Here is a 15,694-nt window from a genome sequence, read left to right as displayed (position 1 = left end):
GTGTGTGTGTTTGTATCTGTCTGTTTGTCTGTCTGCCTGTCTGTCTATCTGTGTGTGTGTGTGTGTGTGTAATTCACTTCACTTCGGTCACCTGCTGGTCACCCAGCCAGTCTTCCCCATTACGGAGCGAGCTCAGAGCTCATAGACCGATCTTCGGGTAGGACTGAGACCACAACACACTCCACACACCGGGAAAGCGAGGCCACAACCCCTCGAGTTACATCCCGTACCTATTTACTGCTTGGGTGACCGTTCTAACCCTTCAAACTATCGTCCTATAGCTATAATCTCTTGCTTGTCGAAAGTTTTTGAATCTATCCTGAATAGGAAGATTCTCAAACATGTCACTTCACAATCTTCTGTCTGATCGCGAGTATGGCTTCCGTCTAGGTCGCTCTACTGGTGATCTCCTGGCTTTCCTTACTGAGTCTTGGTTATCCTCTTTTAGAGATTTCGGTGAAACTTTTGCTGTAGCGTTAGACATATCAAAAGCTTTTGATAGAGTCTGGCATAAAGCTTTGATTTCAAAACTGCCCTCCTACGGCTTCTATCCTTCTCTCTGCAACTTTATTTCAAGCTTCCTTTCCGACTGTTCTATTGCTGCTGTGGTAGACGGCCACTGTTTTTCTCCTAAATCTATTAATAGTGGAGTTCCTCAGGGTTCTATCCTGTTACTCGCTCTCTTTCTATTATCCATTAATGACCTTCTTAATCAAACTTCTTGCCCTATCCACTCCTACGCTGACGATACCACCTCACATCTTTCCACGTCCTATCAGAGACGCCCAACCCTTCAGGAAGTCAACAGATCACGCAGGGACGCCACAGAACGCCTGACTTCCGATCTTTCTAAGATTTCTGATTGGGGCAGAGAAAATCTAGTAGTTTTCAATGCCTCAAAAACTTAATTCCTCCATCTATCAACTCGACACAACCTTCCAGACAACTATCCCCTCTTCTTCAATGACACTCAACTGTCTCCCTCTTCCACAATGAATATCCTCGGTCTGTCCTTTACTCGTAATCTTAACTGGAAACTTCATATCTCATCTCTTGCTAAAACAGGTTCTATGAAGTTAGGTGTTCTGAGACGTCTCCGCCAGTTTTTCTCACCCCTCCAACTGCTTACTCTGTATAAGGGCCTTATCCACCCTTGTATGGAGTACTTTTTGCATGTTTGGGGGGGATCCAGTCACACAGTTCTACTAGATAGTGTGGAATCAAAAGCTTTTCGTCTCATCAACTCCCTTCCTCTGACTAACTGTCTTCAGTCTCTTTCTCACCACCGAAATGTTGCATCTCTTTCTATCTTTTATCGCTATTTTCATGCTAACTGTTCTACTGATCTTGCTAACTGCATGCCTTCCCCCCCTCCTGTGGCCATGCCCTATTCTGTCCAACTCTCTAACGCAAGAGTTAACCAGTACTCTCAATCATTCATCCCTTTCACTGGTAAACTCTAGAACTCCCTCCCTGCATCTGTATATCCAACTTCCTACGACTTGTCTTCTTTTAAGAGGGCGGTATCGGGGCATTTGCTCCAGAATTTTGGCTGATGCTTTTGCACTTTTTGGAGAGCCAGCACTCAAGTGGGCCTTTTCTTTTATCCTTTCTTGTTTTGCCCTTGGCTGTCCCTCTTCCCTACGTAAAAAAAAAAAGAAAAAAAAAATATCGCAACCCTCGTGACCCGGAGGAAGGAAACGATACTCCGAGTGATGTTTATCAGTGTTACTTGGTAGTCACATTGAGGATAGTGATAAAAATTAAGACAGTGATTTTTTTTATTGAGACAGAAGAAAGTGAAGACTCCAGTAGTGATTCTGATAGTGATCTAGGAGACAGACCAACCCTCACAGTGACGTTCATAAACCTCCTCATGTACTCCCTTCGAGCAATGCTCTGGTGTGTGTCACCCATGGTTGCCTCTACAGGACTGTGCTTGTCGGCCTAGTCATGTGAATCTCATTGTTAATAAAAGTTGCCAGATTCCAATTGTTATAGAAATCCACAATAAAAAGTCTACTCAGCCCCACAGATCAAGTTAAGTGAATGTTCTTGTGTAAATAAATACAAGCCACGTGGGTGAAAAGTTAAAGTACATAAACTTTGTGTGAAATAGTGAGTTATACTATGCAATTATTTTTTGTTGTATTTACTTTGTGGTGAGTGGTGCATCCTTTTCTGGTGAACTGGGCTGTAAGTCGAAAGTACGTGATTGTGGGGAGGAAAAGTTCACTTGATATTATTCCATCAATTTGTTCATTTACTTATTATTTTTTTCCTAACTGAATTTATTGAAAAGTTGTGGTGAATCTGCATTAATGTAACAACCATTTAAAATTGTAACCAGTGCTTTAGGATCAGCTATAGCTACCATTTTGCAAAAAACTAAGTTTTAAATTTATTTAAAAGTTTCATAATCTTTTTCCTTTTAAAAACCCCCGCATTACATTATTATATCTGAAATCAATCTGTGTTAAGTAACAGTATAGCAAGAAAATTAACCTTTTTAGCCATCTTTTACAGGTAATGTTTTGGTGTACTCAAGGGAGGTAGGGGCAGCAGTGGACTAATAGTCTGTCAACAAAAAAACATGGGTTAGATAACTGATATCTAAAGTTGTTGTTGTCATTGTTGTAATTGTTATTATTGTTGTTGTTGTTATTATTATTATTATTATTAATTTTTTGCATGTAATAGAATGTGGAAGTTATTCAATTATTTCTATTGATTTGTTTATTATGTATTGAATTTGTTGCTACAAATTAAAATAAAACAATCACAAATACACCCTTTCAACATTTTCTTGATCAGATTTCACGAGTAACTTTCTTACAAACAGGATTTCAAATAAACCTAGTTTCCATCTTCTTTTTTTTTTTATTAAGTTTGGAAGCAGTTATCTTTAAAAATGGGTAGAAAACATCTGCAATATTTCATTTACTGTATAAACAAAACAATACACAAATGGTATTCATATTTCACCTCATGTCAGGTAACAAAAATAATCTATATACCATAATAAGATACTGTGCATAACTAAATCCATCAAGTAACTCATATGGAAGCATATTACAGATAATTACACTCCCAAAGATGGTTCTTCAATGACAAAAAGTGCAAACATTTATTTCCACTTCATAAAATTCTATTTACACTGAGTATTGAAATGTAAATCATAGAATGATTTACAAATGTATATACAAATATTTACATGTTAAAGGTAACAGAATTTATAAAGACTTTGCAAGTTATGTCAACAGATTACATACGTAAATTACATAATTTACGGATACTTCTGTATAAAAGACTAGACTAATGTAGATTGGTCACTGAGATAACTTTACTTATGTGTGTGTGTGTGTGTGTGTGTGTGTGTGTGTGTGTGTATATGTCTATATATATATATATATATATATATATATATATATATATATATATATATATATATATATATATATATATATATATATATATATATATATATATATATATATATATATATATATATATATATATATATATATATATATATATATATATATATATATATATATATATATATATATATATATATATATATATATATATATATATATATATATATATATATATATATATATATATATATATATATATATATATATATATATATAATGATGCCTACATAATCATTACCAATGTTTATGAATAATAAAAGTTTGATGCTAAGGATCAAAAATAGTTTACTAAAAGTATAAAAGGACATGTATTAAAACAATATTAATTAAACAAGGCACTTGGATTTCTCAGTAATTAATGATAAGGCACAGGCTTTGCAGTTCAATTCTCTACATATTCAACCCTTAACTCATATTTGTGAGAAGATCAGCTCAGCTGCTTCTGTTCTGACATCCTAGAGTGATAATGCCCAATCAAGTTAACGGAACATTCACATAATACAATTTTCTTTATAGAATCATCAGTTTGTTCTTATGCTGCCACTTAACATTTTTTTTGGGGTGAATATAACTTAACAATAGAAACTCACAGATCACTAGCCGGTGGCAAAGAAACTTTTATAGAGTAAGTGCAAGAAATATATATATATATATATATATATATATATATATATATATATATATATATATATATATATATATATATATATATATATAATTTCTTTTTGTTAAATGATGTGTGTAGAAAAACAAGTTAACATGTTCACACTTCCCAAAGAATTTTAGTTATTATTTCTTTTTCAGGGGTAGGTGCCTCAAAAAGTCAGTCATACCTTTTCATATATGAACTTTCTATCTAAAACAGTATGCAGAGAAAGCAAACAAAGCACTGGACTCATCACAACCATAGAACCACTCTTATATATGGTAAATATTGCTGAACTGACTTCCATACTCTGTGCTCATGACTTTTTGGTGAGCTGATCAGATCAGTTTCAGTTACCCTGTGGTTATTATTTTGATCAGTTTTAGTTTCGTGTCAGAAATTAACAAAGAAAACTTCTTTCTTTCACTTGATTTTCTATACAGAATCACATCATTGTTCATTACATACTTCTTTGCTATGCTAGAGTCATGTTGGCAGGAGACTTGCTATCTGTGTATGAATGGGTGGGTTTACAGCTTCATATGTAATTAGCAAGTCAACAATTCACTTCACTACCCATTATACAAATATAGATAGCACTAAAGAACTACAAAACACAAATCTTCAAAGATTTAATAGCAGTCTTATAAAAATGGTATGTGCTGCTTGGCTACCTAGAATCAACTGAAAAAAGGTATCAACAGAAACTAAGAATCTGTTTTTGAAATAACAAATTAAGGAAATTAAGCCAGAAGTAAGCTTAAGAAATGTCATTTAAACTTTGGTATGTCATAAAAATGTACTTAAAAAAAAAAAAAAAAAAAAAAAAATAGAATACAGAATACATTAAATTTTTTTGTATGTTGTAGTGAAGAGAAAAACAGAAGAGATTGGAAAGCTAGAGATCTTACCTCTCAATATTTCCATTGAGAAGGAAGAAATAAGCAAAGTTTGTTCTTGTTCTATCTTGCATCCTTTCTTACAGGTATAGGAAAGGGCAAGTCTTACCAAAAAAAAGTTATCATGGTAAAATGAAACATAGATAAAACAAACTACCACTTATCTTGAGTAACTGAGTTGCCATACACCAACAGAATCTATAGAAAGGCTGCAACTCTGTGTACATGCTGTTGAAGTTACCTACTGGAAGTCCATAAAAAATATAATGAAACTGAATTAAGGTATTCAATAAGGAACAGCAGCAAATAACTATTCCTTAGAAATAATCATAACTTTCATCTGAAGAACAGCAAGAACTTATTGTTTCCTAGAGCAACTATCACAAATTTCAGCTGAGTAATCCAGAGGAACCCATCAAATAAAATGCTCTTTCTCTTTTGATAAGCAACAGAAAATATGCTTTAACTTCAAAAGAAAAGAAACAAAAAAATATAAACAGTTCTGTTTAAGAATGAAATAAGTGGGTTTCTGCAAACTTCTGATTGCAAAGTCATGGGTTACACAAATAAATATGTTTACTTATATGTATATAAAATAGTTTGTCAGATCTATATTTTTGGTGTATCTTTAATATTCTACATATAAATATATACATATATACATACAAAGAAATGTTTTCTGCATCACAATTACCTGGCCTGCCACTGAGGAGACCAATGTTCATTCACACTGAAAATAATAATAATAAAAAAAAAAAAAAAAAAACATGTTGATATATAATTCAGTATAAAAATGGCATTACCATTCTATAATCTAAACACTAATTGGAGCCAATTTCCTTAACAAATAAAAAAGAACAGGATTTTCTCAAGGATGGCAATAGTCAAACATTAATTTCCAACTCAAAACTTTCCAGCACATTAGGAAAGGATATTCAATGACACTGATTACTGGCCATATGCTTAATGTTACATTGATTTATTTCACAACAAAAGTTTGGAATTTTGTGCTTTCAGTAAATAGATATATAATTAGGACTAAATATCTAATGATTAAAAATTTTTGGTAAAGTTACACATATTGAATCTTGAACAGTTAAAGTTTATCACACAATATTCCACTTTTTTCTCAATATGCCAGAGATTTTTAAATAAAGTCTAATAAAATGAAGAATAAAATTGAAAAGAATGTTTGGAACAGAGAGAGAGAGAGAGAGAGAGAGAGAGAGAGAGAGAGAGAGAGAGAGAGAGAGAGAGAGAGAGAGAGAGAGAGAGAGAGAGAGACTCAATGTTCTCACCATTCAGCATTTTGCACATTCAAATGGAAAGACATATCACTAGTCACTACCCCATTCCATCACTACAAGATTTGGACACCAGACTGCTGTATAAATGACAACAACAGACTAATCATCTAAACAGCAAGATGCACATAAATTTCTTTCACTGTACATGAACCACAATAGACCCTCTAAAACTCCATGTCATCCAACGTTCGAGATAATCGAACATTTTCATTTCTTTTTCGTTGACTCCTCCTCACTGCATCAGCCCGGCGATATGGTTCATTCTTAAGGCCACTAAGAATATCCTCAAGTGCCCCATGATACACATCTTCCTGGGACAACAAACGTTTGTCAGCCACCACTCCTCGTGCCTTCATCTCACTCATGATGGCCTCCTGCAAGTAGATAAGTATTTTTGTTGAAGATGAAAACATGAAAATAAAATCAATGTGACTGTCACATGAAAATCAGTGTTTTGTAGGAATGGACACTTGAAATCCTAATATAAGAAGTAAGAGATCTCAAGTAAAGAAAAAAGTATTATCACATACTCTCTATACTTGTAAATGTAATTTGATATGTCTAATGAGAGCTTTTATGGAAGTGACTAAATCTTGAATATGTGTATGATCCAGTCTGAAGAATCTGTGAGCTTTATTACAGAGGTTCCAACTTTACCTGTTATGTAGAAGTTTATTTGCAAGATAAAGTAATGTTTTAATGCACTGTACACTTATTATCAAAACTGACTTACTTAAGTAACTTAAATGTACTATTGTATTAGTAAAAAAAAAAAAAAAAAAAAAAAAAAAAAAAAAAAAAAAAAAAACATGCATGAAAATAATCCAGAAATATCAACAAAGTACCAGCATTCTTCAATTTATGCACTTTCATAGTGTATCAAACTTTTTAAAATTCCAAAAGAAACATTTTCAGTAAGATTTTTACTTGACACTGGTTTCTGCTCTAGTCATAATTTATCCTTCTGCTCTTTAGTTATAAAACAAGAAAGGACATTTATATTTATATCAGTTCATTTTCCAAACCAGATGCTGGTACCCTTTGGGGTCACCTGAAGCAAACATAGTGAGAGTACTGCAAAAGTCACACAGCAATGGTTTGAAAATCAACAGTTTAACAGTCCAGGGGTACTGAATAGCTAATCTAGATATAGCATACCTTCTTCCAATGGAAGTTTTTGCTAAACCCCCTAAATATACTTTAGTACTGTACTCTGAATGTATTATTTTGCAAAATTAGTACACAATATGTACTGAAGAATTAGAATACATGTAAAGAGTTGACTCTAATGTTATTGCCAGATGATCTGTGAGGAAAATAATGGGTATTTTGTTTCCTGAAAGTGTCCAGCTTCAATGACAGGAAACATAATTAGACTCAAGCAACAAAGACAAAAGTTAGTTTCACACACACTAAAAGTATTAAAATATAGTTTACCTCGCCTCCATATGCCTGAGGAAAAGATGGGAAAATCAAGAATCAGACACCATACATGTTTATAAGGTCAAAGATTGCATTCAACTAAGCTATTTCAAGTGTTCCACTTACTCTATGCATACATCAGGTTGTCTAGTAAATGAAAATTATCCCATGAATTTACAGCCTAAAAATTACATAAATACATCATTGTTTGCTTTTTCAATATGCAGTTTGGAATTAACATTTGTATGCTAACATCATATCATTGCAAGACCTGAGGTGTGCATTAGCAATGTCAAAAATTTTCAAAACTTGATGGATAAACTAGTTCAGTGCTAGTAATCCAGTAAGCTCCAACAATGATAGACTCAGTGACTTTCACTGTAAAGGTATTCCCATATAAGAAAAATAATTAGGTTTTTTAAAATAAATTCATGAGAGAAAATTGTTAATTTGGTTATTCTCCTTCTATAAAGTTGCATTATATAATGAGAGATATGCTTCTAGATATATATGAGAGAGAGAGAGAGAGAGAGAGAGAGAGAGAGAGAGAGAGAGAGAGAGAGAGAGAGAGAGAGAGAGAGAGAGAGAGAGAGAGAGAGAGAGAGAGAGAGAGAGAGAGAGAGATGTATAAATTAAAATTGCACATCTATATCACAACCAAAGGGAAAAATTCTCAAATTTGAAATTTTGAAAACTGAGTATTTGTAAATCAAAGGACACCAACTATACAGTCATATTACAAAAGGAAACAATACCTGAAGGCAGAAAAAATAAAATTTCCATCAAGTGAAGGTGACCTTACCTGCTGCTTGCGCACATTAATTTTGTTATTGCGGTTCACTTGTTGCTGCTCCTGTTGCTGCTTCTGCTGCTGAGCCAACTGCTGGTTGATTGCTGCCTGTCGACTTGCAGCCTCCAGACGCCGCCTCTGCTCATTCTCCTGCTCCACCGTCTGGCAAGATAAACAATGCAAGTCACCAAACACTACATTGTGCAAATACTTTTACTGCCTGTATGGTGTTAACAATTTCTAGCCTATTGATGTAAGTGCACATATGGAAAAACAGGAGCGGTCACAACTGTTGCATCAAAAGTCTTCGAAGTCACTCGCATCTATACTTTCCCTAGATCAAGTAAAATAAACTTTTAACAATCAACTTTTATAAAATAGTATTTTTTTCATGGATCTTCACGATTATTTGATTTGTTGGCACAAGATACACTGAAGGTTTGTTGAATATTTTCTACCTAAAGAATGCAAACCTTACTTTACACATTACCTTATAAGCTTTGGTGAACCGCAAAAATATGGCAAAGAAGGTGTTGGGGGCCATGCTCCTTGAGCTCTCCCCATAGTACTCCAACACTTCTGCAAAGGCAGTCTGGGCAGTCTTGGTTTCTGCTCGCAACTGTAAGTGAAAAACATTAATCTTGATACATGATAGTGTAGATATAATAAATAGTGTGAGTGGTTGTTAGACACATTCACACACATGTATACAATGAATCATACATAGTATAGATGATCAGAGGCTAGGGAACGATGAACTAACCTTGCGTAACTTGTCCTCTGAGTTGCTAAGGAAGTCCCTTAACACTGCCAGGGCTGCCTGTCCCTCAGCGCTTCTCATGTCTCGGTGACGATCATTCTCTTTCTTAGCCTGCTCCATTCCCTTCTCTAGCTCATTCACATCAGTCATGATGTTCTCAAGGGATACTGTATTGAAAATAGAATCAAATCAAAGGGTTACATCAAATATAATTCAAGCATGTGCACTTTGAAATAGATGATATATAGACTGACAGGGTTGGGGGATGTCTTGCAATAACATTTTTGTTGCATGCTCATTATTTCACGTACTTTGGGATAACTGAATCAGTATTTTGTTTTGTCTTTACAGTTAAAAAGCTATAGTGCAGATTACTTCACAAAATTACATTGTTAATATATAAAGCAGAAAAATTATCATATATTATGGTGTATAAGACAACACTTGAATCATCCTAAAAATACACAAAAAAGGGACTTGTCCTACACATCAGATACAATAATGATGATATTAGAATCTTGTGTAAAGCATCATTGTTTATAAACAACTGTAAATTACGACTTCTTCAAAGTTACACACAGTAAAATAGGAATCTGCTGGCACTGTATATGAATGGATAAAGCAAGAGGCTGTGAAAATTTTTTCTAAAACTGAAGGAGGAAATAAAAACCTATTCAACCCATACAAATATATATTTCTAAGGAGAACCTGATCATATATATCTCATTCCAAACATATGCCAATTACATCATGACTCCAAATACAATCACAATAACATCTTTTCTTACCTTGGGCAGCCTTTTCAATAAATCTCAGCTCTGCATCAAAATTATTGAGATCATGGAACTTCATGCGAACAGTGTCTTGGATGTAGTGAAGCAGACTCATCTTCTTGTCTGCAGATTTGGTGTCACAAAGAGTGTCTAAACTTGACAACTTGAATCCATATGCAGGACCTCTCTTGCTGCTGTTCATGTAATTTCCTGTCCACAAATTTCATATATTAAATAGTGATAGATAATTTATGATTCCTATTGCTAGTGTTAATTTGATGAAAGATTACACAGCTATTAATAACAAATTTGAGGATATACATAAAAGACTATGTTTTTCCATAGACTGACTACTTTACATAACATGTAGTATCCAAGAAAAAATGAATGTAAAAAACTGAGTTCACAATGCAATGGATGAAATGTCTAAAGAATGTATTCTAAGGCATCAAAAAAAAAAAAAAAAAAAAAAAAAAAAAAAAAAAAAAAAAAAAAAAAAAAAAAGGGAATGTTTACTATCATGCTAAGATAACAAAAATCATGTAAGTAGCTAAAGTTCCCAGAATTGCTAGTAGGAAACCATCTACATACCAACTCTGAGCCAAATATAATTGATTCAGCTCAATGTTAAATAAATGTAGAGATGGAACATGTTAAGATTTTCTGGCGTTTTCTCCAGGAAACAAAAGAGACAGGCAAGTAAAACAGATTGGTGGATAGAGTTGACTTCATGTGAGTATCTGACAGATAAAAATGACAGGATGGCAAAAAACATTCATATATTAAGGTAATTACAATAAATGTTGAGCTTCAAAACACTTACCAAAAGCAAGTATGATTTCCAGTAATTTCCTTAATTTGGCACTATTTTTGACAGATCTTGAAGCTGTGATAATGGCATGGATTTGCTGAAACATAAAATAAAATTTATATATCACAATCAATGAAGGAAAGCTTTGTACCACAACAAGCAGAAATATATATATATATATATATACATGTATGTAGTATTTCAGTACTAAAATACGTAATATAAACTCACTGGGGTCACCATATGAATGTTATCATGGAAGTTTGCAATAAAGCTCATGATTTGAAGCTTGGTGGACAGTCTGTCGATTTTACTGAGATTAAGCATGAACTGGTCCTCCTCAGTTAGCTGATTGATTGGCTTGCGCTCTCGCTCATATTCACGGTAGGCCTTGATCTAGTACGGAGAAGAAATATATAAATTTTTACTCACTTATTACTATCTTCTAGGTTACTAGGCTCAACCTATTCAAATGCTTGCAATCTATTTACATGCCTTGCTCATGTACCTACTAAGAAAGCTAGCTGAGAGAAATTGCCCTCACACACACACACACACAAGGATACAAACCATTGGAAGGTAGTTTGAAGATCAAAGCTTTATGCCAGACTCTATTAAAAGTTTTTGATGTGTGTGTGTGTGTGTGTGTGTGTGTGTGTGTGTGTGTGTGTGTGTGTAATTCACCACGGTTGTCTGCTGGACACCCAGCCAGTCTTCCCCATTACGGAGTGAGCTCAGAGGTCATAGACTGATCTTCGGGTAGGACTGAGACCACAACACACTCCACAGTGTGTGTGTGTGTGTGTGTATATTTACCTAGTTCTATTGTACAGGGTTCGAGCAGGGCTCATAGTGGCCTGTCTCTATGTCTCCATTTATCCAATTTTTCTTTAAAGTCATGCACATTTGCAGTAACAAGTTCATTATTCAATGCATTCCATTTTTCCACTATTCTATGTGGAAAACTGTGTGTGTGTGTGTGTGTTTGTGTGTGTGTGTGTGTGTGTGTGTGTGTGTGTGTGTGTGTGTGTGTGTGTGTGTGTGTGTGTGTGTGTGTGTGTGTGTGTGGAATAAGAATATAACATTCCAAATGGAATGTACTGAAACAATGGAGGAAAAAAAAAAAAACATCTTGAAAGCATCTTTCTAAGCAATGTAAAGGTTTGCCTTGCATTGATGCTACCCATGCTCCTCTTACCTCTACATCTGTGGGCACCATCCTCTGCATCAGCTCTACACTCTCCAGGTTCAAGGTTTTCAAGTCTAGGGAGTTCACTGCTCGACTAACCATGTCAAACGGAAGGTCCAGTTTTCTTCTAGAGATGGCTGTCAAGACAAAAATCAAGCTGGTATATACAATATGTATAGCAGTAATTTATCAAGTCAAACTAAAATTGTAAAAGTGATTATATATTTGGACATTTATTGGATCTTGTTAATTATTTTTTCAATTGGAAAATAAATTAATATAGGGAAAATGTGGTGTACACTTGCATCCTTACCAATATTTCTTAAGCGTGTGTGTTCCATTAGGGAGGTCAACTCTTTCTTGCGTCTACTTCCAAACGTATGGAAAGAGTCAACCTCTGACACATTACCATTGGCTTTTCCAGTACCACCTCCGAGTCCAATCTTGAAGTGTTCCTCAAACTCCAAGAAGTCAATAACATTGAAGAGCTTCTCATCATCTAATTCGTTGAAGATTGTTCCTCGGACCTGAAATTTGATGTGTGTAAGTGCATATATATATATATATATATATATATATATATATATATATATATATATATATATATATATATATATATATATATATATATATGATAAGGAGAGTATGAATTAGATTTTCTTTGCAGAAAATTTTTTAAATAATGAACTTATGTGAAAAGTGAGCATGAATTGACATAACCAATAACAAAATACACATATTCATTCTTGTCATGCCTCACAATATCCTCATTGAGAAGAATATATTACTACTGGACCAATGAAATATCATTTAGCTACATATATATTGAATAAGATTAACATTATTTCATTTGAAAGCAAGGCATTGTACATACTTGGTTGGGCTTGAGAGCAACCCAATTCAATGTTGGCAACTTGTATTTTGTATTGACTTTCTTTTTTATCGTCATGGAGTCTGGCGGGGCAGCCAAGGAACCTGGCGCCGGGGGAACATGGAAACCACCCATGCCAATGGGTAGTTTTGGTGGGGCAGGTGGACCAGATCCCATCAAGGGTGGAGGAGGTGGGGGAGGTGCACATGGTGTAGGAGGAGGAGGAGCCATGCCAGGTAGTGGAGGAGGAGGAGGGGGAGGGGCACCTCCAGTACTTTCTTTTCCAGATTTCACACCTGCTGCAGTTATGAATGTGATATAAATTGAAACTGTTAATTAAGTGAGAAGAAAACATTTAACATATCATGTTTAATTAAGTATGATTTGTTAGTATCATAAATACCTTAAGAAAACTTATTACCCACCTTGAGCAGAAGATGAATTGGCAAGATTTTCTAATTCTTGAATTTGTTTTTCAAGGAGTGATTGTCTCTGACGGGATTCTTCACTTTTCTGGCTCACTTCCCGGCGCAAGGTGGACACCTCTTCTTGAACCTGCAATAACGATTCTTGTGAGAAGTACAACTTTGCACAAAAGTAATAGTACAGAGTTAAGAGAAGTAATGGAAACAAGGACAAAATTAATTACACAATACAATCACATCAATAACACTCCAATAAATTTTCTATCTTTGCATCATAAAAAAATAGTGTGATATACTACAATTACATGCCAACTCTTACCTTAGAGTTCATGTTCTCCAGGTCTTCTTTTTGTTTCCTTAGTTCTACCAGCTCACCTTCCAGCTCCACCATCTTGGCCAGGGACTCAGCCTCCATCTCTGACATTTTCTCTGCCATCTTTAAACAATGTGGTATATGTGAGAATTGTGTGAACATTTCCAGTTTTCTTCTACTTGAGAGCAAACAGACATTATATTTGTAGATAGCATCACAAAATATAATCTTTTTATTAATGAAAGACTTCATATGTAATCCATTTTTAAGTTTATCATTATCATCACCCATGATTCTCACAATTTCCTAATGATAAGTGAAGTTTAAGCCTCTAGACACTTTTGGCAGGCTGCTGGGCTGCAAAGTTATGACTCCTCAGCTTGTGCCATACCTAAACTTTACAAGGCAAATAGTGAATACAATATCAAAGAAGACATGATTTTTACTAGTTCAGGAAATCAAATCTTGGATCTCTTGGCTGAGAGGTTCATGGCCAAGAAGTCCTGGGTCTAAATCCCTAGCTGCAAATAATTTCACCTTGTTCTCTTTTACATTGTAATACCTGTTTGTCAGGAAGAGAACAGGTATTGAACATAAGCTAAGGAATCATGGCCTTACAAACCCATTTTACTACCAACTGATACTGTATAAAACCATATCAATGACCTTCATATGACAAACTGAACATGCAGTACTTAGAATTAGTTTATGCAACAGATAAAAATGACATGCTTCTTCCCATATTATTGTAGCTTTTATAAAAACACACACGTGAAAAATATTTCAACTATCAATCTAGATTGTAGAACCTACAAGTGCAAGTTCATCTTCCAGTTCAGCCACCCTCTCTAAAGCTGCTGTTTTGGTTTCACTGTCTTCCATCAAGGCTGCCACATCAAATACATTGTCAAGATATGCTGAAATTTGAATCTGCAAATACAAGAATGATTAGGTTATGCTGTTACAGTAAAACTTGATCTAATCCTAACCTCCTGAAATTCAACATGTGAATCAAGTTCAAATTAATAATGATTTATCACCCATCATGCAATATACTTCAGCATATATTTTTCACAATGAAACCAACACATGAATAAGTCACCTGTAATTCCTCGCTTTCATGATGCCTCAGTTTTTCCAGGAATTCGTCAATACCAAGTTGAGTGAATTCATATTGGAGGTGGACTCGGAAGTTCATGTCATCGACACTGTGTACCACAATGTTGACAAACTGCATGCATGCCACCTGTTAAACAAAAAATTGTAAAAAGAAGGTAGATAATTGATATCAACAATCATTTCAACAGATAATCATAAAATTGATCTGTACTTAAATGATTATCAGCAATATAAAATTTCATATTCATAGAAATACATGAAAATACTTGAAGGCTAGAACAGGTGTTTGAAATAATCTTCAGCAAAATATATTTTCTATTACTAATAAGTCATAACCACCATTACATTGTACACTACTAGATAGTTTGTATAAATATGTGTCTTTTTCTGATATTTCTTACACCCCAATAACAAAATAATTCTTGACATTCAGAACTGTGTTCAGATGAGGTAGTAGTTGATTTCTGCCAAATTGTTATACTATTGAACACAGGTTATTTTTTACACTGTATTTTCACAAATGGACACAGCCTAATGACTGTGACAAAAAAAAAAAAACAACCCTCCACTATGCCATACAAAGAGAAAACACAGTTAAAAGAAAGCATAACCAAATACTACTAAGATCACCTAAAGCAATAGGATATGAATACCAACTTTTTACTACTGCTCCTCTAAGTGATTGTAGGAAGTAAGGATACTGACCATAAATTCAATATGGAAACACTCATAGTTCATGAAATACGCCATGAGGGTCTGGAAGCGTTGGGTCTCGGAGCACACATCCTTGAAGTTGTTGAAGGCATTGAGGATGATCTCATGACCTCCCTTCACAAGGCAGATTGCAGCTAGCAACTCCAACACTAGTGCCTTTGTCCTGAAATAATGGCAGCATTATTGTATCTTAATCAGGCACAAAATCTATGTCA

At 34.4% G+C, this 15,694-nt stretch overlaps 1 protein-coding gene across 3 annotated transcripts in view; it reads right to left on the bottom strand.

Moving 5' to 3' along the window:
* Nucleotides 1-3,708: 3,708 nt before the first annotated feature.
* Nucleotides 3,709-15,694, bottom strand: part of LOC123517500 (formin-like protein) — a 54,205-nt gene continuing 42,219 nt past the window's right edge. The window contains exons 7-22 of one of the 3 annotated variants that reach the window (XM_045277628.1): nt 15,471-15,642; nt 14,749-14,892; nt 14,460-14,576; nt 13,653-13,769; nt 13,334-13,463; nt 12,912-13,207; nt 12,351-12,564; nt 12,047-12,174; nt 11,080-11,244; nt 10,861-10,945; nt 10,053-10,247; nt 9,268-9,431; nt 8,995-9,123; nt 8,517-8,666; nt 7,730-7,744; nt 3,709-6,666 (exon numbers count right to left, since the gene is read on the bottom strand). In XM_045277628.1, the coding sequence (XP_045133563.1) occupies nt 6,457-6,666; nt 7,730-7,744; nt 8,517-8,666; nt 8,995-9,123; nt 9,268-9,431; nt 10,053-10,247; nt 10,861-10,945; nt 11,080-11,244; nt 12,047-12,174; nt 12,351-12,564; nt 12,912-13,207; nt 13,334-13,463; nt 13,653-13,769; nt 14,460-14,576; nt 14,749-14,892; nt 15,471-15,642 (2,431 nt within the window). In that variant the 3' untranslated portion in view covers nt 3,709-6,456. The remainder of the gene's footprint in view (nt 6,667-7,729; nt 7,745-8,516; nt 8,667-8,994; nt 9,124-9,267; nt 9,432-10,052; nt 10,248-10,860; nt 10,946-11,079; nt 11,245-12,046; nt 12,175-12,350; nt 12,565-12,911; nt 13,208-13,333; nt 13,464-13,652; nt 13,770-14,459; nt 14,577-14,748; nt 14,893-15,470; nt 15,643-15,694) is intronic. The other 2 variants (XM_045277629.1, XM_045277630.1) reach the window with 2 other exon arrangements.

This window comes from Portunus trituberculatus, chromosome 42 (assembly GCF_017591435.1).
Source record: "Portunus trituberculatus isolate SZX2019 chromosome 42, ASM1759143v1, whole genome shotgun sequence".
NCBI lineage: Eukaryota > Metazoa > Arthropoda > Malacostraca > Decapoda > Portunidae > Portunus > Portunus trituberculatus.
This window is presented reverse-complemented; position numbering and strand designations above follow the sequence as displayed.